The 27,673-nt window shown below is 40.2% G+C and overlaps 1 protein-coding gene across 3 annotated transcripts in view; it reads right to left on the minus strand.

Annotated features, from left to right (window-relative positions):
• Window positions 1-27,673, minus strand: part of ARNTL2 (aryl hydrocarbon receptor nuclear translocator like 2) — a 67,096-nt gene that overhangs the window by 28,128 nt on the left and 11,295 nt on the right. For 2 of the 3 annotated variants that reach the window (XR_004966058.1, XM_036299366.1), the window contains exons 2-7: window positions 18,702-18,852; window positions 11,331-11,488; window positions 6,399-6,478; window positions 4,938-5,030; window positions 4,029-4,143; window positions 3,102-3,245 (exon numbers count right to left, since the gene is read on the minus strand). Coding sequence is in view for 2 of the 3 variants with exons in the window: in XM_036299366.1 (XP_036155259.1) it covers window positions 3,102-3,245; window positions 4,029-4,143; window positions 4,938-5,030; window positions 6,399-6,478; window positions 11,331-11,488; window positions 18,702-18,852 (741 nt within the window). In the remaining variant the exon portion in view is untranslated. Of the gene's footprint in view, window positions 1-3,101; window positions 3,246-4,028; window positions 4,144-4,937; window positions 5,031-6,398; window positions 6,479-11,330; window positions 11,489-15,207; window positions 15,259-18,701; window positions 18,853-27,673 lie in introns of all 3 variants that reach the window. The other variant, XM_036299367.1, reaches the window with a different exon arrangement.

Genomic DNA, 27,673 nt, shown 5'->3' on the forward strand with positions numbered 1-27,673 from the left:
ACTCATCATGATCATCGAGGTCTCAGATCAAATGTCACGTGAGAGAGATTCTCTGAGTACTCTAAAGTACTGCTTCTTCCTAGTCCCTGTCCTCCTTATCCTATTTTATTGACGTCATTGTACTTTCTGCTACCTGAAATATTTATTAATTTACTTGTCAAATGGCTGCCTCCTGTCCCTCTGAGGTTCGCTAGAGCAATACCTTTGTCTACCTGTTTCCAGTGTAGCTTTTGCACTTGGTATGGTGCCTAAATAGGGACTAAATAATTGCTGACTGACCAGTTAGAGACTACTGTGTCAGGTAACGATCTTGGGCTCATCACTACCACTTTTCCTTAAGTACAGCCAATAGATAGGGAACTTTTTAGAAACTAGATTGCTATAGAAGCTGTGAGAAAATGCAAGTGGGGAAGAAACCTCCACCGCAGTCTTGGACACTGCTGCCCAGAGCATCCCTTCTTCCTCTGTCTTGCCCTTTCCTTCTCCTGTGCTCCCAGAGACTCATACTGGACAGACCGTGTAAAGCAATGGCTCTCAAAACGAAGAGAGAGGTTGAGATCAAACCTGTGAGGTTGTGAGGATTAGGAAGCAAAGAGTAAAATGGGAGGGCACGGGTGGAGAATGAAATCAGGTTTTACAGAAGTAAAATGGTGACAATGAGCACTAGCCATGCACCCAGATGACTTAAATACTAGCACTAAATAAGTCCATGTGGAAACTCCTCTCTTCCAGAAGGAAAGATAAATTAATCTGTGATCTTTAAAACACTTTAAAAACTTGATCATTTTCGCCTCCATTCAATTTATAACCTGCATCAAATACCACAGAGATGTCAATCACATTAAGGTAGCTGCATTGGCCAACAGGTTTCTCTCTCATAGGGATCGCTGTGTAGATGAGGTGATTCAACTGTGGTTGTATTTATTCCACAAGGTATTAGTTCATCTCTAGTTAAATCCTAAGGGTAAAATGTACTACAGTCCAGGGTCTACATGGAATATGACTCCTTGGACCATCCACACAGAAGAAATATTCCTGCTCTTGGAGAGTATTTCCATATTATATGGCCATGCCCCCCCAATAGAAGATTAATATGAGGCAGACGGAGCAGGAACCCTGAAATGATGACAATAATGGTACTGACCATCTCTGCTCTTCACTGTCCTAAGTTTAGGTGCATTACTGCTAACAGTATTCATGACGGCGTACATTAACACGTATTAACCCATTTAATCCTGATAACAACCCTGTGAGGGAGGTTCTGTCATTCTTCTCATTTTACAGTTGAGCAGAGTGAGACCCAGAAGAATTTAATCATTTATCTTAACTCAGTGGTTCTCAACCTGTGGGTCCCGACCCCTTTGGGGGTCAAACAACCCTTTCACAGGGGTCGCCTAAGACCATCGGAAAACACATATATAATTACATATTGTTTTTGTGATTAATCACTATGCTTTAATTATGTTCAATTTGTAACAATGAAAATACATCCTGCATATCAGATATTTACATTACGATTCATAAGAGTAGCAAAATTACAGTTATGAAGTAGCAATGAAAATAATTGTTTGGTTGGGGGTCACCACAACATGAGGAACTGTATGAAAGGGTCACGGCATTAGGAAGGTTGAGAACCACTGTCTTAACTCACATAGTAAATCACAGGTCAGGATTCAAATCTGAACAGCTTGGCTCCAGAATCTATGCATGTAGCCATTCTGCAAAACCAGACAGCCCTGTGAATATCCTTGTTTTACAGATAAGGAAACTGAGCCGCAGATGCGTTAAGAAACTTGTTCATAGTCACACAACTAGCAGCTGGTAGAGCAAAGCTTGGATCCCAGTCAGTTGGATTTCACAGCCTCTTCACCACAGGTCCGCTGCGAGTTCAACCCTGAGACTGTAGACAGCTAGCTCAGAGCCAAGGGCGAGGGGGAACAATTGATGGTTTACAAACAGTCCCACCCTTAGGACTGCTGATTCATGCTGCTCCTGTCTCTTTATAGTACAGCGTGAGAGTAAGGGGTTTAGGTTTGAGCGTGAGTTTGCCTATTTCACTTGACTCTAAAACAGAGGTAAGAACAGAGTTTTCACGGGGATTAAAGCACTTAGCACAGTATCTGGCACAGAGTAAGGGCTTAATATAAATGAGTATTACTGATTATCATCTTAGGCGGTTGCCAAAAGCGACTCTGACCAAAACTTGTAAATAAACTGAATCCTGCAGCTCTATATAAATATCCTTTTAAAAGATGTCAAATCAAATCTCACGTTAAAATTTGTACAGGAAATTCTATATCTGATAGGTTAATATGTTCTTAGGCAACAGTTTGCAGTCCCTGAAATGTAGCAAGTAAGTAAAATACATGAGTGTTAAATCAATTCAAAATGTAAAGATCTGCAAGACAAGTCTATTAAAAAAATCACAAGAAAACAGAACTGGAAATATAAAACCAAAGAACCACATGTCATAAAAATTCAAACTATACCTGGAACATCTTAATTAATCAAATCAGGCTCTTGTAATACTGCAGGGTTTTGGTTTTTTTTTAAAGACCGAAATATATATATATATATATATATATATATATATATATATATATATATATTTTAAATATATTTTATTGATTTTTTACAGAGAGGAAGGGAGAGGGATAGAGAGTTAGAAACATCGATGAGAGAGAAACATCGGTCAGCTGCCTCTTGCACACTCCCTACTGGGTATGTGCCCGCAACCAAGGCATATGCCCTTGACCAGAATTGAACCTGGAACCCTTGAGTCCGCAGGCCAATACTCTATCCACTGAGCCAAACCGGTTAGGGCTCTATTTTAAAAGTAGTAACAGAATTTCATAACAAAAGTTTTATTTCCAGCTCTTCCCATTTGACAGCCCCCAAACTGTAATTTCAACAGCACCATTAACATCGTGGGCCATAAAGAAAATATGTAATTGCTTAATAAATGTGAAAGGTATTTCCTAAGGTGCTTTGGGCCTAAATCACTTGCCTAAGCCACAGACCTTATTTTTCCTGTACGTAAAATAATCAGGACACTGACTTCATACCCACGCCTTAAACCACCTGGCACTTCACAACGATACCTTTCTTCGTTGCATCGGGTGAGCAGTCGTGCTCTTCTTTGACAGAGACTTTACAACTCTTCATCCGACAGAAAAAGGACCGTCTGGAGCCAGAGCACACTCGAGTCCTTCCGCCATGGAAATTACTGGGAACTTGCAAACCCGCTGGCACAGGAGGAGGAGGCAAGAGAATAGGTAGAAAAGAATATTTTTAAGCAATTTTGAAATTTATCTCCTAACACTTTTCTGATCATCTATTACATTTTTTATATATAGAAAAGAGAAATGGTTATTTAAAACAGTATCATTGTAAGCCAGGAAGTGAAACATACCAAAAAATGTACTTGTCAAGCAATCATATTTTTGATCACTTACAAACTTTCAACTTATTTTTATACCCACCCCCAAGGGGCGGAGCATAAAGATCATTTTAAATGAAATAAAAATTAAATTAAAAAGAAAAAAAACCTCAATTATAATAGTAATCAATGGCAAAAAGTATCATTATTTTATATTATAAATGATTACTTGGCACTAAGCATTTTCAGAGAAGGTAAGTATTTTCAGAGAGAAAATAAAGCATACTTACAACTCCCAAGCAATATTATACATGGTGTTTCAGAATGAATAGACCTAACCCATATAAGAGAATAATTCTCTCTCAGCAATAGCTGAATAGTGAAAACTTCAGCAATTTTTTATCCCAAAAGATACTTTCTTGTAAAGATTTTATTAGCATACAAAAAGAGTGAATATGAAGCAATCACATTTTCCTCAAAGCATCTTCATATGAATATAGTATTTATTTTTATATGAATACAGGAATTGTCTATATAATTATATTGTTTTTTTTAAAAAATCTAACTTTTCAACAACATTGTATAGCTGTACTTTTAAGTACTAATTATATTTACATGAAATGGTAAGCACACTGAGATGAGCACTTACTTTTAACATCTATTAACTTCTCTCTTGGTGAAATGTCAGAAGACAGCTGTTCCTTTACTTTGGCAACATCTTTTGGATGTAAGAAGTCAAATAAGCTCTGTCCAGTCAAACTAGCCTATATATAAAGTAGACATTCATTTAAAATCAGTACCATAATTTTCCTACCTATCTTCATACAGACATAATGCTTTCTTTTGTTTAAGTTGTTTTTAGTTAATCTCAAAGATGCATCTGCTACACTGTATGAGAGCAACAGTGTTAAAAGCAAGGTCATACCTGTAGGCAGAAAAAGAAATACATGCACAGCCAGCCATAACTGGGTACACACAAACACCTCACCACTGGTATTCTGTTTACTCTCATTAACTCTTGTTAACATCCCCCCCATTCATATATGTTACTTCTAAGTCATATTAGGATTTATTTTAAACTTTACCCTTGGCGCCCTAGCTGGTTTGGCTCAGTGGATAGAGTGTTGGACTGCGGACTAGAAGGTCCTGGCTTAAATTCCCGTCAAAGGCACATGCTCGGGTTGTGGGCTCAATCCCCAGTAGGGGGCGTGCAGGAGGCAGCCGATCAATGATCCTCTCTCATCATTGGTGTTTCTCTCTCCCTCTCCCTTCCTCTCTGAAATCGATAAAAAATATATTAAAAAAATAAATAAAAAATAAACTTTACCCTTGGTAAAAGTAAAGCGAGTATATTATCATATCATATGGAAGTCACAAAATAACTGTGAATTTATGGTGTAACTTAGATTTACCACTCTGTTAAAAAAGTTACCATACTATCAAAAGACAAAGTCCAACCCAGGACACAGCCCAATAGAAAAAAGGGTTCAGAAAAAGAGCTCTGAAATCTGTTTGTTCAAAAAAACTAAACATAGTGTGGGAAATATCCTTTGCATACCTGATCATAATTAAGTATTTTGGAGACTGACTTAGAAACGAAGAGAATTTTTCCTCTTTCACATCCAACCACAAACAGGAAGCCTTCTGCAGTCTAGGATATAAAAATACAAAAATAAATTTTAAAAATATCATCTGTCTTTCTCACACACATCCATTCCCTTTCTGAGAAAACTGTTGTAGCAATAAAACCAACAGTGGGGTCATAAATGTAGTAAAATTAATTTTAAGAAATTGTCTTAAGATGTATATAAATAGATTTATAAAGAACATCACCTTGGACCTCTGACTAAATTAATATTTTTTTTTCACATGAGAAGTTCGGCCAGGGATTATTTAGTTAAATAGTTCACAATGTAAAAATTACCTAAACCGAATTCCACACGACTGCATACAGAAACTCTGTAGAGATACCCATCAGTAACGACTGCCTGTGGGTGTGTGCAGATGGAAAGATGTGCATACTGGGGATGAGGAAGGCATGAAAGTATTTTACTGTACATCTTTTTATACTTCTTGAATAATGATAAGCTATCAATCAAAACTAAGTTTTAAGAATTCTAATAGATGGCAACTTCCATAAGTATACCCAGTAAATCCCCTGTGCAGCAACCTTGGAAATGGATATGTATGGACAGAGGAAGAGTCTGGCACTCCCACCTGACATTTCTTAAACTAATATTTACCAACTGGAAACAAACATGGCGTGAATTAGGCAGATGTGTTCTGGGGGTTATATTAAGTTATGGCTAAAAAAAATAAAAAATCGGTGAGAAAGCTTCCAAAGCATACTATATATTTCACCGTCTTTAAAAATACTTTTGTTTTCTGCAAAAAATCTGTGCTATTCCTATCAGGAATATGATATTTAAATTCAGCTGTTCAAATAAAAGAGGGACATGAAGAATACTTTTGTTTAATCAAACTATAGGTTAAAACCCAGTAGTCATAGCACAAGATCAAGACACTTAGTCCTGGGGGCAGGATGAGCCAATGACGTGGTCATATTTTCCATGTCAAATAAACCTCTAGACCAGTGAATCCAAAAACCCATGCCAAAGCATGGCCTAACAACTCATTAAGTAAGCAGTGGCTGGCTAATGGGCAGAGAACAGGATCCTGAAGGAATAGGATACAAGACAGACGGCTCTGCAGGAGGTACCGGTGAGGAATAGGTCCTACCGTATGGGAGGTGAGTGCACTCGGCAGTGTGAGGGGCTGGCATTAAAGAGAAGCCTTGCTCCATATTTTAGGAAGTGCCTCACTTCCCTCTCTACTTTCATTAGCCCAAACTAATAAGACATGGTTACTTGTGCAAGTTAAATTTTATATTAAAGGACATTTGGGGTAATGTAGAGTCCTGTATGTTTAGAACAGAAAGCAAACTAAAGAAAATCTGCCTCCCATTCAAATAGAAATGAAAGGGCAAATGCAACTTAGGCAAATACATTTCTTTATTTACCTTAAGGACTAGGTGTCTGAGCTCATTATCCTGAATAAATGAAGGTCGATAAATATCTCCTGCATAAGAATTTCTCATACCTAAAAATAAGCAAGTCAAAAAGTTACTAAAAATATAGTAGGGTTGGGTTGGACATGTGGTAGGTGCTCAGTGAACATTTGCGATGCCGCCACTGGTGAGAACAGTGATGGTACTTGTAGCACATCCTACAACCTCTTCTGTGATTGTTCTCTTTCTTTCTTTTTTTTTTAATCTTTAAATTCTTTATTAGTTAAGGAATTACAAATGTGTCCTCATTCCCCCCCATGAACCCCCATCCCCTCCCCACTCATGCTCTCATCCCCCTGTTGTTACTAGATTAAAAAGTCCTGCGTTTAGAATGTAAATTCTTGGAACCACTATTCCTTTATAGATTGAAATGTGCAGATAGTAAGAGCTGTATGTAAAAAAAAAAAAAAAAATCAACTAATACATCATCTATAGCATTATAATAGGTAACAATATTCAAAAACCTAGTTATTTTTAGATCTTAGCTTAATAAAACTAATCTCATATGAACTACCTTGAATGGGGCGATTCTGGAATTCTAAACAAATTTCATGGGTTCATAGGATTTTGCATATGACCCTTTAAACATCACATGGCGAGTTCTGCTACTTTAAAGTAATATATTTCTGCCAAAACCGGTTTGGCTCAGTGGATAGAGCGTCGACCTGCGGACTGAAGGGTCCCGGGTTCGATTCCGGTGGAGGGCATGTACCTTGGTTGCGGGCACATCCCCAGCGGGGAGTGTGCAGGAGGCGGCTGATCGATGTTTCTCTCTCATCGATGTTTCTAACTCTCTATCTCTCTCCCTTCCTCTCTGTAAAAAATTAATAAAATATATTAAAAAAAATAAATAAAGTAATATATTTCTGCTAATATAAATGAAATAATTATTTTTACATCCTTAGCACAGAGCTTACTGTATTAAAATGAAATTCTCTAAAGCATCTGAAGAGCTAATGAGGAACTATCGGCTCAAAACAGGAATGCTTGAGGGCATCCAACAACCCTGACACAGGAAAACCCTGCATGGCCACAAGGGGGCGCCGGAGACAGTCCACCAACCAAGGTGTGCTGTCCCCAGATAACTCTGAGCGGGGTGACTCCGAGGTAAATCAATGCTCTCTCCTTCATACTTCCCAGCCTCCTCACCCGCAACCCCCTCCTTCTGAGGACTGCAAGGAAAGTTGCTTTTGCAAGAGAAATTTTAACCGCGAATTGACTCTTGAATGGATTTACAGCCCAAACTCACCAATTACCTAAGTGGTGGGAGGAAAACAATGCCAGAAAATAAAAAACATCTCTTACTATGATTTGGTAAAGTGTTTTTCTCAGACTGGTAGCACCCCTGAGAATCTGGCATAAGCAAAAGAAAATCTTCTCTCCTGGAATCTACCTTCTAGGTAGGCCTCAAAGAATTCACTAAGTGATTTCCTGTTACTACTACACAGCAGCCAGATAGGAGAGCACTGAGAAAGGGCTAAAAGATTCAGACTCTGAGTGCTATGCTAGGATTCAGCAATAAATCAACCTGAGCAAGGCAGTGACATTTCCAGGTCTGGCCCGAAGCAGAAGCGTGCCAGGGAAACCCTGATAGTATAAACCAGCAGGAAGGGGCGAGCCCTGGGGAGGTGAGTGAACGAGTAAGTGAGTGAGGACGTGCTAAGGAGAAACAGAGGGAGTGAGAGCAGAGCTGGAATCAGGGTGAGGAGAGTTAATAAAATGCATGCTGTGATATGCTGTACACTTGCCAAAGATGGGGTGGTAACAAATATGACTAATTTCTGATGGCAAAAACAAATGAGGAAACAATCACTTTTGTTACAGTGTTCATCAGGTTAAAAAAAAAGTCAACATGACAATAATAATAATGATCGTTATAATGAGGATAATCATTATAATGATAACTAGAGGCCCAATGCATGAAATTTGTGCAAGGGGCTCGGCCCTCGAAGCCCCGGCTTTGTCCAGACGGTCTCGTTCTGCTGTTCGGTCTAATTAGCATATTAGCTCTTTATTATAAAGGATAGGATAATGGTCAAAATACCAACTATTTCTTCTCCTCCCCTTACCACCACTTCCATTGTTAGTAAACACTGTGCTCACCTTGTATATGCATTATTCTTTACTCTAAACAACAATCCTATGAGACAAATGAATTATCTCTATTTTACAGCTATGGAAGTTGAGGATTAGAAAGTTAAGTCACGCCCTAACCGGTTTGGCTCAGTGGATAGAGCGTCGGCCTGCAGACTGAAGGGTCCCAGGTTCGATTCCAGTCAAGGGCATGTACTTTGGTTGCGGGCACATCCCCAGTAGGGGGCGTGCTGGAGGCAGCTGATGGATGTTTCTCTCTCATCGATGTTTCTAACTCTCTATCCCTCTCCCTTCCTCTCTGTAAAAAAATCAATAAAATATATTTTTTTAAAAAAAGAAAGTTAAGTCACATAGCTATTCAGTTGGGGAGCCAGGATTTGAACCCAGGAGGTTTGCCTCCAGGACCCACAGGCACACACTACCGTCCCAGGTATTAAGACCACACACACAGAATGTCCACAGGTTCTCCAAAAGCACATGCTGCAAGCAGGCTACTCCAGGTGTGGTCTATAGACCAATGTCATCGGTCAACTGTGGTGAGATGAGTACAGAAATTAAGAATAAGCATTGAGACACCATTATAGAAATGTAACCTTGTGGCATCCCAGCCCATGAACATTTTTCCAAGAACCAACTGTGCTATATTTTACAAGGGATGGGGGTGGGGAACACTTGCCCTTCACCCAGAGAGTTTGAGAAGCACTGCTGTAGAGTGCAGTAAAAAAAAAAAAAAAAATTATTTCACCATTCTCTTTCTTTAAGGTAATTAATTATGTACAGACCAAAACAGCATGATCCACACGCAGCCTCTGATGACCCAGTGTCTCTGGTGGGGGTGAGTTGGGGTGCACTCTGGCAGTGCGCTGGAGTGCAGACAACTGCTTTTAGTCCTCTCCCTGTGGCAGCACTCGCGACAGCCTCACTTTGGCTCTGAAGGGCCACTGGTGAAATCTATGCTCTGTTCCAGAAATCCTCTGTTGGTGCAGACAGTGTCTCCTGCCTACTCTCCTCTCACTCATTCCTCCACTGTAACATTTACTGATCTCTTCATGGGTCCATCTCCCTCAACCGGCCATGAACCCTTCAAACACGGAGATCTTACCTCATTCAATTTCATATCCCCAGCACAGAACAGGAGCCTTGTCAATAATCAGCTGGTGTTGGTTGAATTAACTGACTCATGGATTCTCCCTTAGGTCCTCCTCCCTCGGGACATTGCAAATGTGAAAATTATTGGGCAATTTTAGGTTTGCAACCAAATGACCTCAGTTGAGCCTGCAAATGTTCATTGCTAAAAGATTTAAGGGAAATATTGCGTGCAACTTACGCAAGACCTAGTAGTAGGTAAAAGAGAATCTTATTTATGTCATTTCACAACAGACTTAGGAAAATAAGACCGCCAATCATGCTCCCAACAGGAAGACTGCCAGGCAGTATCCCAACACTTGAGCTGCTCTGCGTGGCACTGACAGAATCAAGGGCTGGCTGCACTTCCTCTTCCCCGATGCCTCCTCTCCAGATCCGCACAGAGTCCGCGGGTGGAAGCGCATGTGCCATTTTTCTACCATATGTGGAGATCTAAGGAAGATGATTTAAAGTATCTATTTTTACAACTTGCACAAGTTACTATTAAACAGGCCTTTAATAGCTGTCTGCAATTTTACTTCCTAATTTGTATACGCTCGCCCTCCCCTACCTCTGTCAATCAGAATGGACTGGCCAGGATTTTTTTGTTTATTATGAAATAAGATCCTCTGTGGGCTCCAGTTTTCACTGGAAGTCTAGGTTAACACTGTTCTCCCCTAAGTCACTTGGCCAAGTCCCTCTAAACAGACTTTCCTTTTCCTGGAAGGCAATGTAGGAGGACAAAGACCTAATCAAGAACCTTGGTCATCCTTTGTTTATTCCTTTTCTATAACTTTTCTTTTTTTTGGTGTTTTGTTTTTGGTGGGGTTTTGTTTGGCTCAAAAAGAACCAAATTTTACTATGATCTTTTAGATCTTCACAAATCTGAACTTTCAGAGTCTCCTCTGTGGCCTGTAGCTCACTCCTCTGCTACATCTTCTCAAAATCAATTCGTGTCGTTAACATTCCCGTATCTAAAACTCAGTTCTATTTCCATCATACTGCCCCTCCCCCAAGCTGGCCTGGGGTAACTCCCAAAAACAATGTGATTTTGACCAAACATACGCGCGCACACACACTTCAATTTAAAATTCTAGCTCAAGTTGGGGAGCTGCTTGGGTCAGAAATGGCCATGAAAACCCCAGAAGCAATAGCTGAGGACCTCCTTCATCCAATGTCTAATACAAAGTGAGAACCCCTTAGAAGAGGAAGGTGTGCTGCATTTTAAGGTACTACTGCTCATAAATCTGACGTTTTCGGAGAAATTGGCTGAATTTAAGATTTTCTTTTCGAAGAATGGAAATCTGCCAACAACTAAAACTATAATCATACATTTCAGAACTTCTAAAATACTGAGAGGCACATAATGGCAGGCATTACTATCTTTGTATTACATACATGGGAAAACAAGTAGAAATGTACAGACTTTTCAAATTCACACATAGCTGAAGATAAAGCTTTTAGCAGAACCACATTTCCTGACGTCCAAATTAGCATCTTCTCCACATACAGAATATGGTCAAGCATCGAATTAATGTCTCCAAAGCTGAAAGACACCTTCGCAAAGCATCTCAATAGCCAACGAGAAATAGCCAGACCAATCGGAGACCTCAGTGACAGGGAGGATGTCACAAAGCCAGGTGTGGAGGCCATGCTCAAACTCACCTTTTAGAGACTTCAGGTGCTGCACGGCCATTCTTAAAACGGTCAGTTTGTCCAGCTTCCGTGCCATGGGCTTGCACTGGGGGATCATTGCCGACAGTTCTTCAATCAGGCTGTTCATTTTATCTCTCCTCCGCTTTTCGGTTTGGCTGTGAGCTTCGCTAAGAAGGAAAAGAACCTTTACATTTCACATTCAGCAGCCCCACGGTGACCCAGAGGCATGAGCCGGAGCCTGCGTGGAGGCAGCAAGTACACACTGTTCTTCCCACCCATGGCCCTGCAGGTGCTGCGTGGGGAAGAGGAAGGCGCTGTTGGGAACAGGAAGCACACATGAAATTCACAGTGCTCTCAACTCAGCCACTACCCTTGCTCCTTCCTTACCCTACCTTACATCCTGACACCTTCAAGAACTAAGACATTTGTCTGAGAGCCAGGATGAGTGGTATTCTTGCTTCCCTCCAGTCTTAAAGGAAGATGGGTAGCCTTCTATTCAGAGCTCATGCCTCTGTGATACTCACTTAGACAATTATCAGCATCGTAACCTCGTTCTCTTCCATCGCTCTTTCTCAGGGGTCTATAATGTGCTCCAGTTTCTGCCCTCTGCAAATGCCCTTCCCCTAGTTGCCCTTGAACTTGACACTGTTAACATTCCTCATTCTTCACCTGGCTTCAGTGACCTCTCGGGCACCTCCATCCTCCCTGCTCGGCTCAGTCCCCTTATCTTTAAGTACAGGTTTCTCCAAAGACTTCCTACTTGGCACCACTCTTTTCTCACCCTATAGCTTCACCCTAAGAGATCTCACTCCCTCATAACTACTCATAAGCTACTTACTTTTAAATGCTTATACTTCACCCAGTTCCTGACTTTTTAAGAATTTATCTTAACTGATAAAAGTTACACAGATGAACCTTTTCCCTCATTGACCCCTTCTAGCCTACCCTCTCCCCTCATCCCATGTGTCATGCGTATCTTCAATATATATAAAACCCTAATATGCAAATAGACTGAACGGCAGAACAACCGGTCGCTATGACATGCACTGACCACCAGGGGACGCACATGGAACATGGCGGGGTGCCGGTTGCTGTCATCAGGGCGAGCCTCTGGTGGTTACTGAAAATTCTTTGCTCCCGCACACCACCGTCCCACCTGGTGCTCACATCTGCTGCCGGCACTGGCCCCACTGGAACTCACTGCCAGCGCTGGAGCCACCGCTCCCACCCACAGCCAGCACCCGGCGCTAATCCCAATCACTCGGCACCGTCAGTGTGTGCAAGCAATGGGTGCCAGCCCCGATCGCCCCTCAGGGATTCTCCACTGCCCCCTGCTCCTGAGGGGCGATCAGGGTCGGCAACCACCTCTCGCACCCACAGCTGGCGCCAGAGCCACTGCTCACACCCGCTGCTGGCACGCGGCACCAGTCCCGCTCGGCACTGTCAGCGGGTGCGAGCGGCGGCTGCCGGCCCCAGTCACCCCTGAGGGCTCCTCCACCTCCCCCTGCTTTGGTTAATCTCTTCCCACCTATCCACCCACTCCCTGCCTTCCCTCCGAGATTCACCCTTTTATTTTGTTCTTTAGATTCCACATATGAGTGAGATCATGTGATACTTGACTTTCTCTGACTTACTCTGCTTAGCATAATACTCTCCAGGTCCCTCTGTGCTGCCTCAAATGGTAAAATATCCATTTTTACTGCTGCACAGTATTCCATGGTGTAAATATACCACAGCTTTTTTATCCACTCATCTACTGATGGACACTTATGATAGCTTATTGCACTAACCCAGAAAGCCTTTTAAACTCATGTTCCTTCTTCTGTCTTCCCTTTCTTGTCTATCCTGCCCACTACTTCCAGAATTATTACTTCTAAACAAATCAAACCATCTAATCCCATTGCATAAAACTGCCAAAATGCATTTCTCCACTGCCCAAGAATGCCCAAACTCCCTAATGACACCCCAAATTTCTCCATCCTCTGCCTCATCCTTTCAACTCGTTTCACCTCTCCCTGTCTTTTCCCTGCTGCTCCAAATGTCCTGCAGCAGCAATGCCAAATGACCTGCAGTCCTCAAACATGCCACATTGCCTCATATCATCTCTACGTCCTGCTCTTTACTAGGCTTAGAAAGTCTGTCCCTTCTATATTCTTAGGAAAATGCTACTCCTTTTTCAAAGCCCAGCCCAGGTATTCTGCTGGGAAGCGTTCTTTGCCTGCTGTACAATGAATCACTTCCCTGTCAGCTACCTCAGGACTTTTTATGCCACCACTATATTTCATCAAATCTAAGCCACAATCAATTGTAAGATGCACTAATATTTAATGCATTACAAGAAGAGGAAAAAATGCTGCTAATTTAACAGGAAAATGCCAAAGACGATAAGACATTTTTCACAGATTATAAAAGGTAGGGGGAACTGTACATCTTAGATTTCACAAATTTGGCTATTTTACTCTTCATATTTAACTGTAAACATTTGTCTGTTTCTCCTCCAATCATGGCTTCTATGTTAGAAGAGTTTAGGGGAAAACGACCTAATGGGAAAGAAGATAAGTAAGTAGGAGACCTGCCTTGATCTATTTTTATAGGAACTTTCAAATACATGAAAGGAACTGTAATATTTCTACATGGAAGTGGGGAGCAGCACTGATGGAGACAGATGGAGCCAACCCCCCCACCCCCCGAACCATTCGCTCTTGGGCAACGCCACTCCTGGAACAAAATATGCACTTCTGGGTAAACTGGATGGAATGTGAATTATATGTGTGTTTGCATCAAATTTATTTACTCATACTTTGGCCTATTCATGAGCAATTTTTAGATTAAAATTGTATGATTAAAAGAATGTTACAGTTACCCTCTTGCAGGAATGGTCACCTCTTCTTTCTACCAGTATTACCCATCAGAATAAACAGCAGCAGCAGCGAGAGATGCCTGATTCCAGGAGTGCACAGCAAAGGAAGGATGTTATGCTCTCTCTCAGCTAGGGTTTTGAGGGAGGTGAGAGCAAGGCCACTGAAGAGAGCAATGAATGATAATGGTGGAAGCTAGGAAACTCACAGAAAGGTGAAATCGCCAGTTTTTTAATAAGGTAGGTTACTTGGAGGAGAAATGAAAAGATTTCCAGCGTATTTTATTAAGGAAAGGCATATGTATCCAGAGGCTAGTTTCTGCTTAATAATTTATCAGGGCTCTGGTTCTTAATTCTGTATGCTGTTATTGCCACTTTGAATCATGTCAGTGTTTGGGAGAATTACATCAATAAAACAGAATCAATGGAAAAAAGGCAAAGCTGAGATTTGGCCATGCTGCCAGATGTAGAAAAAAATGTTGTTGATGTTGAAACAACTGACAAAAAATTCATGATGATGGACTCCTAATCAGATATCTGTTGTAAATATCTGTTGTAAATATTTGTTGTAAACCTAATGTGTTTGTATTAATTTAGAAATGTAGTCACCAGACCACTACCAAAGTGAAATACACTAATGGTGATAGAATACTTTCCACATTAACAAATTATTTCCAGATGTATTATTTTTTTGAAGGGGCATTTGAAAATTCAGGAAAAGCACCCATAATCTCACCTGGAAATAACCACAGTTAATATTTGTTTACAGCATGAATCAGCTTCCCTCCAGTGCGGAAAGAAAATAATAGTTCTTAATAAACAGCTACTCTAAGAAAAATTCAAAGACACATAAGCCAAATTGTTATTCAAACAGAAAAGAAAGGTAAGAGGTAGCTGATGATCACTACCTCTTACAGCATAAGATGAGAAAAACCTAATATTCATGAATCCATTCTCTTGACATCACCTTTGGCTTTGGCTAAAGGTGTGCATGTGTGACTTTTTCGATCCACCATGGACCATCTATACAGTTCAACGCCCCCGAAGGACTTCATTTTTACTTGTTCACCATCTTCCATTCTACAAAAAGCAGGATAAAATTTCAAACTACATGAAACAGCTTTTCAGTAATTCTTGAGAGAGAGATAAAGATGAGATTAAGTCCAATCAACCTAATTTCCTATTAAGTCTTTAGTAACAGATACTATCATAGCTCCTAATGACCTGAAATGACTTCTACTGTTACATGAGCTTTTCTATGAAAGCCAAGAAGCACATCTTCTCTGTCAGGGTAACAACTACGTTAACTGACAACAAAAACTGGTGCCCTAGTTAAAAATTATCCCATGCCAATATATTAATAATATAATTTTATAGAAATAAAGTTATTCTTTTTAAAGCAATTGATGACTCAACCAAAAAATTTATAATAGCTGCATTAGAATAGTCTGAAAATGCACTAAAAGTCTCAGACCTTTAATCAAAAGGAATTTATTTTGCCTAAAGATTCATCTGAATAAGAAATATTGAAAACTGAAAACTTTGATCACTTGCCAATAATATTAATTATCACATTACTACATTCTGCTAGGAATATACTATATGTACATATATGTGTGTATAAATATTTATATCTAAATATACATACATGTGTTTGTATTAATTTAGAAATTTAGTCACCAGACCACTACCAAAGTGAAATACACTAATGGTGATAGAATACTTTCCACATTAACAAATTATTTCCAGATGTATTATTTTTTTGAAGGGGCATTTGAAAATTCAGGAAAAGCACCCATAATCACATCTGGAAATAACCACAGTTCATATTAATGGGTCTCCTTCCAACCTCTTTTTAAACATGTATTTAAATACATACCAAAAAAAAGAATGCAAGCTTTCTCTGAAAACTACTTTCATTGCATTTTGAATAAAATGGAGGCCTGCTCCCTGAATCAACCACAGACAAATTAAACTGAAAGCAAATACAATCAAAACATTCTCCAGATTTGCCCCTTTTCCTACCTTCTTCTTCTTGAAACTTTCTTCCTTTGGTTTCTGAGATACTACTCCCACTGTAGGGCCAGGTCTTCTTACATTTTGGGTAGGATTCCCCTTCCTTTACTGTATTTAGGCTCGTGTACCAGAGTATATCCTCAGCCCCCGAGTGGCTGCGCCCATGCCAATCACCACACCTGCTTTCTGTGCATTCTTGGTGTCTGACTCTAGCTCCAGGCCCAACCTCAACCCTCATAGCCACCCGCCTACTTGAAGATCCCATAAACATCACATTACCATTGTGTCCCAAACTGAATTCTTCCTCTTTCCCTCAGCCTCATGGAATGATACCAGCATCCATCCATCCAAGTCAGAAAACTCAAAAGACACTTATTTTCCTGCTCTCCCTAACGAACAGTCATGAAATCTAAAGGGTTTCCATCTTTAAAATGTGTCCTTCCCGTCCAGGGCTATGCTCTCAATACCTAATTCCGAGTAAAAGGCTCTCAGCTGCTTCCTCTACCTGCTGGGTTTTCCTCCTTCGGCCCATCCTCCACGCTGTTTCGAGTGATCCTTTGAAAATGGATCACTTACTAGGATAGCCTTTTGCTTTTTTAATGGAAAATAACAAGTGTCAGCAAGAATGTGGAGAAATGGGATCTTTCGTACATTGCTGGTGGGAATGTAAAATGGTGTCGCCACTGTGGGAAACAATTTGTTGGTTTCTCAAACACTAAATATGGAATTACCATATCTACTCCTAGGTATGTACCCAAAAGAGTCGAAAGCAGGTACTTGTACACCAATGTTCCTGGAAGCATTATTCACAATAGTCAAAAGGTGGAAACAACCCAAATGTCCATCAGCAGATGAATGGATAAACTAAATGTGATATATACTAACAATGGAATATTATTCAACCATTAGAAAGAATGAAATTTGAAAACATTAGGCTAAGTAAAATAAGCAGTCACAAAGGGACAAATATTGTATAATTTCACTTATATGAAATATCTAGAATAGGCAAATTTATAGAGCTAGAAAGTAGGCTAGAGGTTACCAGGAACTGGGGGAAAAGGGGCATGGAGAATTATTATTTAATGGGTACAGAGTTTCAGACTGAGGTGATAAAAAAGTTTTAGAAATAGACAACGGTGACAGCTGAACATTAAGTGGGACTAATGCCACTGAATTGTACACTAAATGGTTAAAATGGAAAATTTTGTTAGATATTTTACTACACTAAAAAAGTTTTTAAGTACAAAGGCAAGAAATTTTAAGAAATGTAATCTGAAGAAAAGTTCTCATGCTTAAAATCCTTCCATTTTTCTTACCACATTCAAGATAATTTTGAGATTCTTTTGTTCAGTGGACCTTCGGGATCTAGTCCACGTTTATCTCTCAAGTCATAGCTCCTCCTCCATGTGCACCCTCTGCTCTATGTGACAACTTGTTTCCAGATCAGCAGTGTGCTTTCCAAGCATCTTCTCTACTCCTGCTCTGAATCGCTCATTTCCATTATTCATTTAAAACGTAGTGTATCTCAACATCTCTAAAAATATTCTTGATCCCAATATTATTTAAATCCCCAACTTTCTTTGTTGCCATAATACCTAGGATCTCTAGTATAGCAGTTCTTATGATGTGTAATAATTATTTGTATCTTTTCCATTTGTATGAGTTTCTGGGGTCTTATCTGTATCTCTCCCTCCTGGTCTACTAGGTGTCACATAGTAGGTACTCAATAAATGCTTAATTACTACATTCCAGGGACTCTTCATCAATAACCCCTTTAGAGAACCAACTCTCCACTCAAAACCAACAGGGAAGAAAGGGTAAACATTCTTAGATATTCTTCTTTGTTTATAAATATCTAATACTTTGAGGCTCCATGAACAAAATCAATTTCATATCTATTGACTGGTTTTCATGCCCTGAGTCTCTAGGAAGGAAGCTATATAAATGATGAGTAAGGTGAGAAGCAAATTAGGAAGACAAGTCTCTTGCTGTGACCATAAACATTAAATAAATTAACCTTAGGTTGTTATACGTCTTCCAGACTCCACTTGACCTTTCTGGATACCTAATAACCTTCAGATCTGGACTGAAAAGTGCCAGGTCAGTCAATGACAGAGGTGGCAGTTGGATGGATAAATAATTGCCCCTATCCAAATGTTACCACATCTAATAAATAAAATTAATGACTTAAAAAGTAATCTTGCCGAAACTGGTTTGGCTCAGTGGATAGAGCGTTGGCCTGTGGACTGAAGGGTCCCAGGTTCGATTCCGGTCAAGGGCATGTACCTGGGTTGCGGGCACATCCCCAGTAGGAGATGTGCAGGAGGCAGCTGATCGATGTTTCTCTCTCATCGATGTTTCTAACTCTCTATCTCTCTCCCTTCCTCTCTGTAAAAAATCAATAAAATATATTTTTTTAAAAAATAAAAAATAAATAAAAAGTAATCTTGTTCTTTTTGTCCCTAGAGTCAAAGATTTAATGAGGTTAAAGGAACAAGTTCACTTACTGGGACAGATCCAAATCATTTTCTTTTCGTTTTCTTGGAAACTCTGTCACGTGTGGGCTGAAGGATCCAACAGCTGTTGATTTTGCCCATATGCTCATATGATTGGAAACCATTGGAGCAATGAACCAGTTGTCTTCTATCAATACTTTACCTATAAGAGGTAAAAAGATAAAGCACAATCCTATATAATAAAAGGCTAATATGCAAATAGACCGAACAGCAGAATGACTGGTCACTATGATGCGCACTGACCACCAGGGGGCAGACGCTCAATGCAGGAGCTGCCCCCTGGTGGTCGGTGTGCTTCCACAGCAGGAGTGCCGCTCAGGAAGACGCCGGACTCACGGCTGGTGAGCGCAGCAGTGGTGGTGGGAGCCTCTCCCACCTCCGTGGCAGTGCTAAGGATGTCCGACTGATGACTTAGGCCCGCTCCCCCCCACCCCCGGACATCCCCCAAGGGCTCCCAGGGTGCAGGCCGGGCTGAGGGACTTCCCCTCCCGCCCCCCTGAGTGCACAAATTTTGTGCACCAGGCCTCTAGTAAGATATAAAAAGATAAAGCACAATAAGATACCTAATTTTAAACATTAACTTTTACTTTATATATATCCATAGCACACATTTTAAATCGTTTTTCTGTCTTAAAAATATCAACTAAACAATATAACATAGAAAGAATAATTGTGTACATTTAAATATTAGAAATGTATTTGTTAGTCCATACTTTTAAATTTATTTTTCTCAATCTAATTGTTAAAAAAGTGAATATTGAAGAAAACATGGAAAACACAAAGAAAGTAGAAAGGAAGGGGGAATACCAAATTTCACAAACCAATGTTACTTTATTTAGAGATTTCCTTTTAGAATATCCCTATAGTTATTAAAGTAATTGAAAGCATCATGTATACTGTTTTATTTATACATCATTGTGATAACTTTACAGTGTGATTACAAATTCTTTATAAAATTATTCTAATGGCTGCATTATACACCATCATGTAGACGTGTCATAGCGTCTGAACTACTCTGCTGCTGTTAAAATGTATGTTTTTTACTTTTCACCATCACAAATGTGTATTGTGGTACATAAAGCTTTTTATCTGCTGGTTATTTCTTTTGAAAAGCATCCCAGAAATGATTTAACAAGGTCAAGGGACAAGAATATTTTAAACCCTGAATTAATAAATATTACAGTAAAACCCTTTTTGTCTAAAGTGTGTTTTTGTCTAAAGTGTGGTTTCTTACGTTTTATGAAATATAAAAATCAGAATCACTAACTAAAAATAATCTATAGCCCAAATGTGAGCCTCCTTCACATATTAAAATGCATATAACAAGTTTAAACTCATTTGTACCCTGAATTATATGGTGAAAAGATATAAGCAATATTTTACAAGGAGAGTGTAATCCATCTATAACAGTGGGCGAGTTTTAATATATCTCTATCTGTAACTGATAGTTTGAGCATTCAGGAATAATGACATAAAAGATCTAATCCACACATGAACAAGCTTGATATAATAAACATAGAGGCCATTCCAAATCCCGTGTTGTTTTAGAGTACCCATGAAGCATTTATAAAAATTGACAATATACTGGACCAAAACAAAGTAAATCTCAACAATTTCAAAAGATTGATATTATACATAAAACATTTTCTGACTACAGTGTAATTATTAGATAGCAGTAATAAAAAGATAAGTAGAAAAAACTTATATCTTAGAGAATTAAGAAATACATAATTAACTCATGGGGCAGGAAAGAATTCAATGTAAAATTATAAAATATTTTAAATTAAATAATAAAAATATCATACATGAAAATGTGTAGAGACCGTGAAAGCACTACTTAGAGGGAAATTTTAACCCTAAATGTTTTTTTTAAAAAAGAAAGGCTGAAATTTAATGAGCTAATAACTTAAGAATTAGAAATAGATGAGTAAATTAAATTCAAAGAACTAGAAGAAAGGAAATCATTAAAATAACACCACAAATAAATAGAAATACAAGCAAGCATAGGTCAAAAAAGCTAAACGTGTTCTTCCAAAGATAGGAAAATCTAATAACCCCATGGCAAGATTTTTCAAGAGAAAATGAGGGTATAAACAAATAAAGACAGAAATAAGCATAGAGTCGTAATTTCAGACGACCTAGAGATTTGAAAGAAAATAAAATCTCATGAACATTATTCTAAAGATTTGAAAATAATGAAAAAATTGCCAGAGAATTTTAGCTAACAAAACAGAAGCAAAGGGAAAAACTTATGCGTGCATATAAGCCTAACCAATGGACACAGACAACAGGGGGGTGTGGGCATGAGGGGGGGGGGAATGGGGGGATGAGGACACATATGTAATACCTTAATCAATAAAGAAATTTTTTAAAAAAAGAAAAACTTGCCCTGGCCTGGTAGCTCAGTTGGTTAGAGCATCATCCCGATAGCCAAGGTTGTGGGTTCGATCCCCAGTCAGGGCACATACAAGACACAACCAATGAATGCATCAATAAATGGAACAACAAATCGATGTGTCTCTCTCTTTCCTCTCTTAATCTCCCCTCCTAACCCCCAACACTCTTTTTTACAAAGCTTATATCATTTTGATATTAAAACCTATCTCATTCATGAAAATACAAAAATCTTAACAAAATATCAGCAAACAAAATTCATAAATGTATCAGAAGAATAACCCATCATGACTAAGATAGCTTTATCCCAGAAATGCAAGTCTGGTTTAATATTAGTAAATAAATGTATATAATTTACCACAATAACAGATTAATGAAAAAATGATTACAGCAACAGAAATATTAATGAAGACTGAAAGCATTCTCTTTACAATCAGAAACAAGAACACCTTCTATCATTACCCCTTTTCAAAATTATTTTAGAAGACCTGCCAGTTGAGTAAGGGACCAAAAAAAAGGTATAAGAATTAGAAAGGAAGAAAACTATTTTGCTACAATTGGGAAATGAGATGATTTGAGTATACAGAAAACCCAAATAACCAACAGATAAACTATTAAAATCAGAGAACAGAGTAAGTTGGCTGTATGTAAGATCAATATATAAAAATCAGTTGTGCCCTGGCTGGTGTGGCTCAGTTGGTTGGGCGCCATCCTGTGCACCAAAAGGTTGCTGATTTAATCCCTGGTCAAGGCACATACCCAGGTTGTGACTCGAGCCCCGATCCCTGGTAGGGGGAGAGCAGGAGGCAGCTGATGGATGTTTTGCTCTCATATCCATGTTTCTTTCGTCTCCCTTCCTCTCTCTCTAAAAATCAATAAACTATTCTTAAAAAAAAAAAAAAATCAATTGCTTTCTATTCACCAGTAACAAACAGTAAGAAAATGACATTTAAAAAGAAACAATTTATGCCATGACCGGTTTGGCTCAGTGGACAGAGTGTCGCCCTGCAGACTGAAGGGTCCCGGGTTCGATTCCAGTCAAGGGCACATGCCCAGTTTGCGGGCTTGATCCCCAGTAGGGGTCATGCAGGAGGCAGCCGATCAATGATTCTCTCTCATAACTGATGTTTCTATCTCTTTCTCCCTCTCCCTTCCTCTCTGAAATCAACAAAAATATATTTTTAAAAAAGGAAACAATTTATAATAACATCAAAAACTATAGAGTACCTAAGGAATAAATCTAATAAAAATGATATGATCTATAAGATTTTTATGGAGAAAGTTATGAAAAGTGTACATAAAATATTTTAAAAGATCCAAATAAGTGGAAAGATACGCTTATGGATTCAAGGCCTGAATATCATAAGAATGTCAATTCTCCTAAAATAGATGAGCAATTACTGTCAAAATGAGTTTTTGGGGTTTTTTTTGGTGGAACTTCACAAGCTGAATATAAATGTATACGAAAGTACAGTGGGTCACGACTAGCCGAGGAAAACATTGGAGGACTTGCCTTATCAGATATCAAGATATTATAAGACAATATACTATTGGCGATACCCAGTAGGGGATAAACAGACCAAAGGAAAAGAAATATAGAGCCCAGATATGTATATATGGACATCTGCTAAATGTCAGAGGTGAAATTTCAGATCAATGTGAAGAAACCAACTTTTTAATAAATGGTCCTGGACTAATTGGTTTTCTCTATGGAAAATAATAAAGCCGACTCCTACCTTATACCAAACATAAAAACCAACTCCAATTAGATATGAGACCTAAATGTAAAGGGCAAAAATATAATAGAGAAGACTGAGAGAGAATGTTTGTTATTGGTATAAGGAGAATTTCCCAAAACATAAAAAGTTAAAGCAATAAAGGAAAAGATTGATTGATTCGACTTCCTTAAAATTAAGTTAATGTTGATCAAAAGGCAACATAAAGAGAATGAAACTACAAATCATATATTTTGCTATACATGTAAACAACAAAGATCTAATATCTAGAGCACATAAACAACGCCTTTACTCTAATATGATGCCAAATTGGGTCACTTCTCAATGACAAATGTAATACATGTTATTTAGCACTCAGTAAAACAATTCAGAATTTAGATTGAACAAAGATACTGTTTTACAAAGGAAGTCTGTGGTTTTATTTTACTAGATGTACCAGTTAATCATGAGGATTTTTTTCAATAGATGGAGTTACACATATGTTGATATATATATATGTGATTTGATATGTATGCTATTTTGGTGTATTGACAACTAGCTTCAAAATTTCATATGTCAAATTTACTGAAGGTGTTAACATCATAGATATTTTTACACTTAAAAATGTCGAATTTCGTACCAAGAAAAGAGCATTTGCGGGAAGTTTTAATTCTTTACTTTATTTTGAAGAAAAGTGCTGCTGAAAGTTATCGTATACTTCGGGAAGCTTATGGTGAACATGCTCCATCTCAAGATACTTGTGGACACTGGTTTAAATGCTTTAAAAGTGATGATTTCAATGTGAAAGACAAAGAACATCCAGGTCAACCGAAAAAGTTTGAAGACCGACAATTACAAGCATTATTGGATGAAGATGCGTGTCAAACTCAAAAACAACTTGCAGAAAGATTAAACGTTGCTCAGCAAACAATTTCCGATCATTTACAAGCAATGGGAAAGATTTTTAAAGGAAGGAAAATGAGTGCCACATCAACTGAACGGAAGACAAATGGAAAACCGAAAAGTCATCAGTAAAATGTTGCTTTAACGGCACGAAAGAAAGTCTTTTTTGCATCAAATTGTGACTGGCGATGAAAAGTGGATTTATTTTGAGAATCCCAAACGCACAAAATCAGGAGTTTATCCAGGTCAACCACCATCAACATCAACTGCAAGGCCAAATCGCGTCGCAAAGAAGACAATGCTCTGCGTTTGGTGGGATCAGGAAGGTGTGGTGTAGTATGAGCTTCTAAAACCAGGTGAAACCATTAATACTGATCGCTACCAACAACAAATAATCAATTTGAACCACGCTTTGATCGTAAAACGACTAGAATGTGCCAGAAGACATGGCAAAGTAATTTTGCTTCATGATGATGCACCATCACTCACTTCAAAACCAGTTAAAGACACATTAAAAGATCTTGCCTGGGAAGTATTAACCCACCCACCATATTCACCAGACCTTGCTCCTTCAGATTACCACTTGTTCAGATTGATGGCACACACACTTTCTGAGCAGCACTTCAAAACGTACGAAGTGGAAAATTGGGTCTCTGAATGCTTTGCCTCAAAACAAGAAAAGTTCTATTGGGATAGTATCCACAAATTACCTGAAAGATGGGGGAAATGTGTAGCTAGCAAGGACATTACTTTGAATAAAGCACTTTTGATGTTTCTCTTGAAATTACCGTGTTTTCTTTGATTACAAAATCTGCCATTATTAACTGGTACACCTAGTAGACCTAGAGTGGGGACTTGACTTACGAGAGTCCCAACTAATGAGTTTTTTGAGATACCATCTATCTCTCGGCCGATTTTTTGCATTGAGTTGATAGAGTAATTTGAGTTAACGAGCTCCTTAACGAGCTCAGTCTCGGAACGAATTAAACTCGTAAGTCAAGGCCCCACTGTATATATAACTACTCGAGCTTTGACAACCATAATATCCCACATTTTTGTCCTAAATTACTCTTTCTCCTAAACCAGCATTTCTCAACCTGTGGGTCGCGACCCCTTTGGGGGTTGAACGACCCTTTCACAGGGGTCGCCTGACCATTGGAAAACATATATCCTATCTAATAATAGACAAACATGGTAATTAACCGTACCTCTGACACACTTCCCGTTGGCTAATCAGGGCGATATGCAAATTAACTGCCAACCAAGATGGCGGCCGACAGCCAGGCAGCTGAAGCGAACAGGAGGCTTGCTTGCTCCAGTGAAGGAGGAAGCCAAGGTTCCCCACCTGCCGCTGCTGGACTCTGAGTTTGTACTCTAAGCAACTATGTTGCAATTATAGACGCTAAACAAACCCCATGGTTTCAGCCAGTCGGCTGAGCTGGAGTTGCAACAGAGTTTCGATTATAGAACCCAAACAAACCAGATACCTGCTTTCGGCAGCTGAGGCCTCAGAGCTGGAGCTGAGCCTCAGAGCTAAAGCCAGCTCTCAGTTCCAGTGACAGCCATAGAAGGTAAATAAATCCCAGAATTAAAAAAAGAAAAAAAAAGAAAAAAAAGAGGGGTTGGGAGCTTCAGTCACCCACCAGCCTGAAAACGTCCCTCAGCCCCTCACCCAGACAGGCCAGGCACCCCAGTGGAGACCCCCACCCTGAAGGGGGTGTGACCAGCTGCAAACAGCCATTATCCCCTCATCCAGGCTGGCCAGGCACCCAAGCGGGACCCCCACCCTGATCCAGGACACCCTTCAGGGCAAACCATCCGGACCCCACCCGTGCACCAGGCCTCTATCCTATATAGCAAAAGGGTAATATGCCTCCCAGCGCCAGGATCAGCGGAGCAGCGAGGCCTCCCAACACCGGGATCAACGGAGCAGCGAGGCCTCCCAGCACTGGGATCAGCGGAGCCGCGAGGCCTCCTGGCCCCTGGAGCAGTGTGATGGGGGGCAGCGCCCAAACCCCCAATCATCCTGCAGCTCTGTGTGTGACAGGTGGCGGGGCCATAACCTCCCTATCCGCCCTGCTCTGTTCGTGACAGGGGAAGGTGCCCCAACCCCATGATCGGCCCTGCTCTGTGCCTGATAGGGGGGAGCTCCCCAAACCCCTGACTGGCCCTGCTGTGTGTGTGACAGGGTGCGGCGCCCGAACCGCCCCATGGCCCCGCTTTGTGTGTGACGGGGTGGAGCTGCAACCTCCCCATCAGCCCTGCCCTGAGTGTGATGGGGGGAGTGCCCCAACCCCCTGATCGGCCCTGCTCTGTGTGTGACAGGGGGCGGTGCCCCAACTCCCCTATCGGCCCTACTCTGTGCATGACAGGGGGCAGCGCCCCAACCCCCTGATCGGCCCTGCTTTGTGTGTGACAGGGGGTGGTGACGCAACCTCCCCATCGACCCTGCCTTGAGTGTGACAGGGGGCGGCGCCCCAACCCCAGAATCGGCCCTACCCTGAGCGTGACTGGGAGTGGCATCGCAACCTTCCGATCTGCCCTGCTCTGTACATGACAGGGGGCGGCGCCCCAACTCCCCAATCAGCCCTGCTCTGATCCTGACCAGGGGCTGCACCTAGGGATTGGGCCTGCCCTCTGCCACCCGGGAGCAGGCCTAAGCCAGCAGGTCATTATCTCCCGAGGGGTCCCAGACTGTGAGAGGGCACAGTGGGGCTGAGGGACACCTCCCCCCCGCCAGTGCACAAATTTTTGTGCACCAGGTCTCTAGTTGAATATATAATTACATATTGTTTTTGTGATTAATCACTATGCTTTAATTATGTTCAATTTGTAACAATGAAAATACATCCTGCATATCAGATATTTACATTACGATTCATAACAGTAGCAAAATTACAGTTATGAAGTAGCAATGAAAATAATTTTATGGTTGAGGGTCACCACAACATGAGGAACTATATTAAAGGGTCGCGGCATCAGGAAGGTTGAGAACCACTGTCCTAAACCAAACCATGTGATTCTTTTGAATTTTACCCATACGGTGCTTTGTTGCTATCTGGTTGCTCTCTTTCGGCTATATGTTGGCTAAAAATCCTTTGCTGTGTGGTGTGATTGGACTATAGCACCCAAGAGTTGTCTAGTCCACAGAGAGGAGAGGAGAACTTTTATTGATAATGTTTTGATTATACGTTATCTGTAAGACTGTTAGACTGCATTAGCTTTTATTTTATACATTGGACCTTTACACTGTTGATTCATTCATTTATATAATTTTAGAACTATAACTGACATTATAGATGGTCTAATATAACTCCCTTGCTTTCCAAGACAGGTGATTGGGGTATTTGCCCTTTATCAGGAAGAGGGACTACTGGGGCAGTCTCCTGACTCCCATACAGTCTCTTCCCGATTAAACCCAAATCTGTCTTTCCTATAGGCTGTTGTTAAGCCCCATCTTTATCATTTCATACATGTGCTTTTTTTTTGTACATAGGTGCTTGCCCTTTTTTTTTTTAAGTTTAATCTCCTTCCGTGTCACCCTCTCCGCATCTTTTTGCATTCGCATTATATCTAACAGACTGACTAAGCCTCCTCAAAATATGCCATTGCAAAAGAGACCAGCATGACATATACGTTTTCAAACCAAATGTCTCGCTGGCATGTTGAACAAAAAAAGCCAAGGAAACAGCAGGGAAGTTATTCACTATGACCAAATAATATGGAGGCGAAGTGAGAGCCCAAGTAAGTGTTACAGAGGAAAGCAAAAGGTTGACACCAGGGATGAGACAAGAATGGTGAGAATGGACTCGAACACTCAGCACATAGGAACACTGAGCTGCTTTGGGCTGGAGAAAGTGGCAAGACTGTGGACAATGCAAGGGTGTCAGAGAGCCTCAGGGATTAAGCTGTGCTCCCTGCAGCATGGCCACTGGGCCTCATGGCTTAAAA

Source organism: Myotis myotis, unplaced genomic scaffold (genome assembly GCF_014108235.1).
Source record: "Myotis myotis isolate mMyoMyo1 unplaced genomic scaffold, mMyoMyo1.p scaffold_m19_p_3, whole genome shotgun sequence".
In the NCBI taxonomy this organism is placed as follows: domain Eukaryota; kingdom Metazoa; phylum Chordata; class Mammalia; order Chiroptera; family Vespertilionidae; genus Myotis; species Myotis myotis.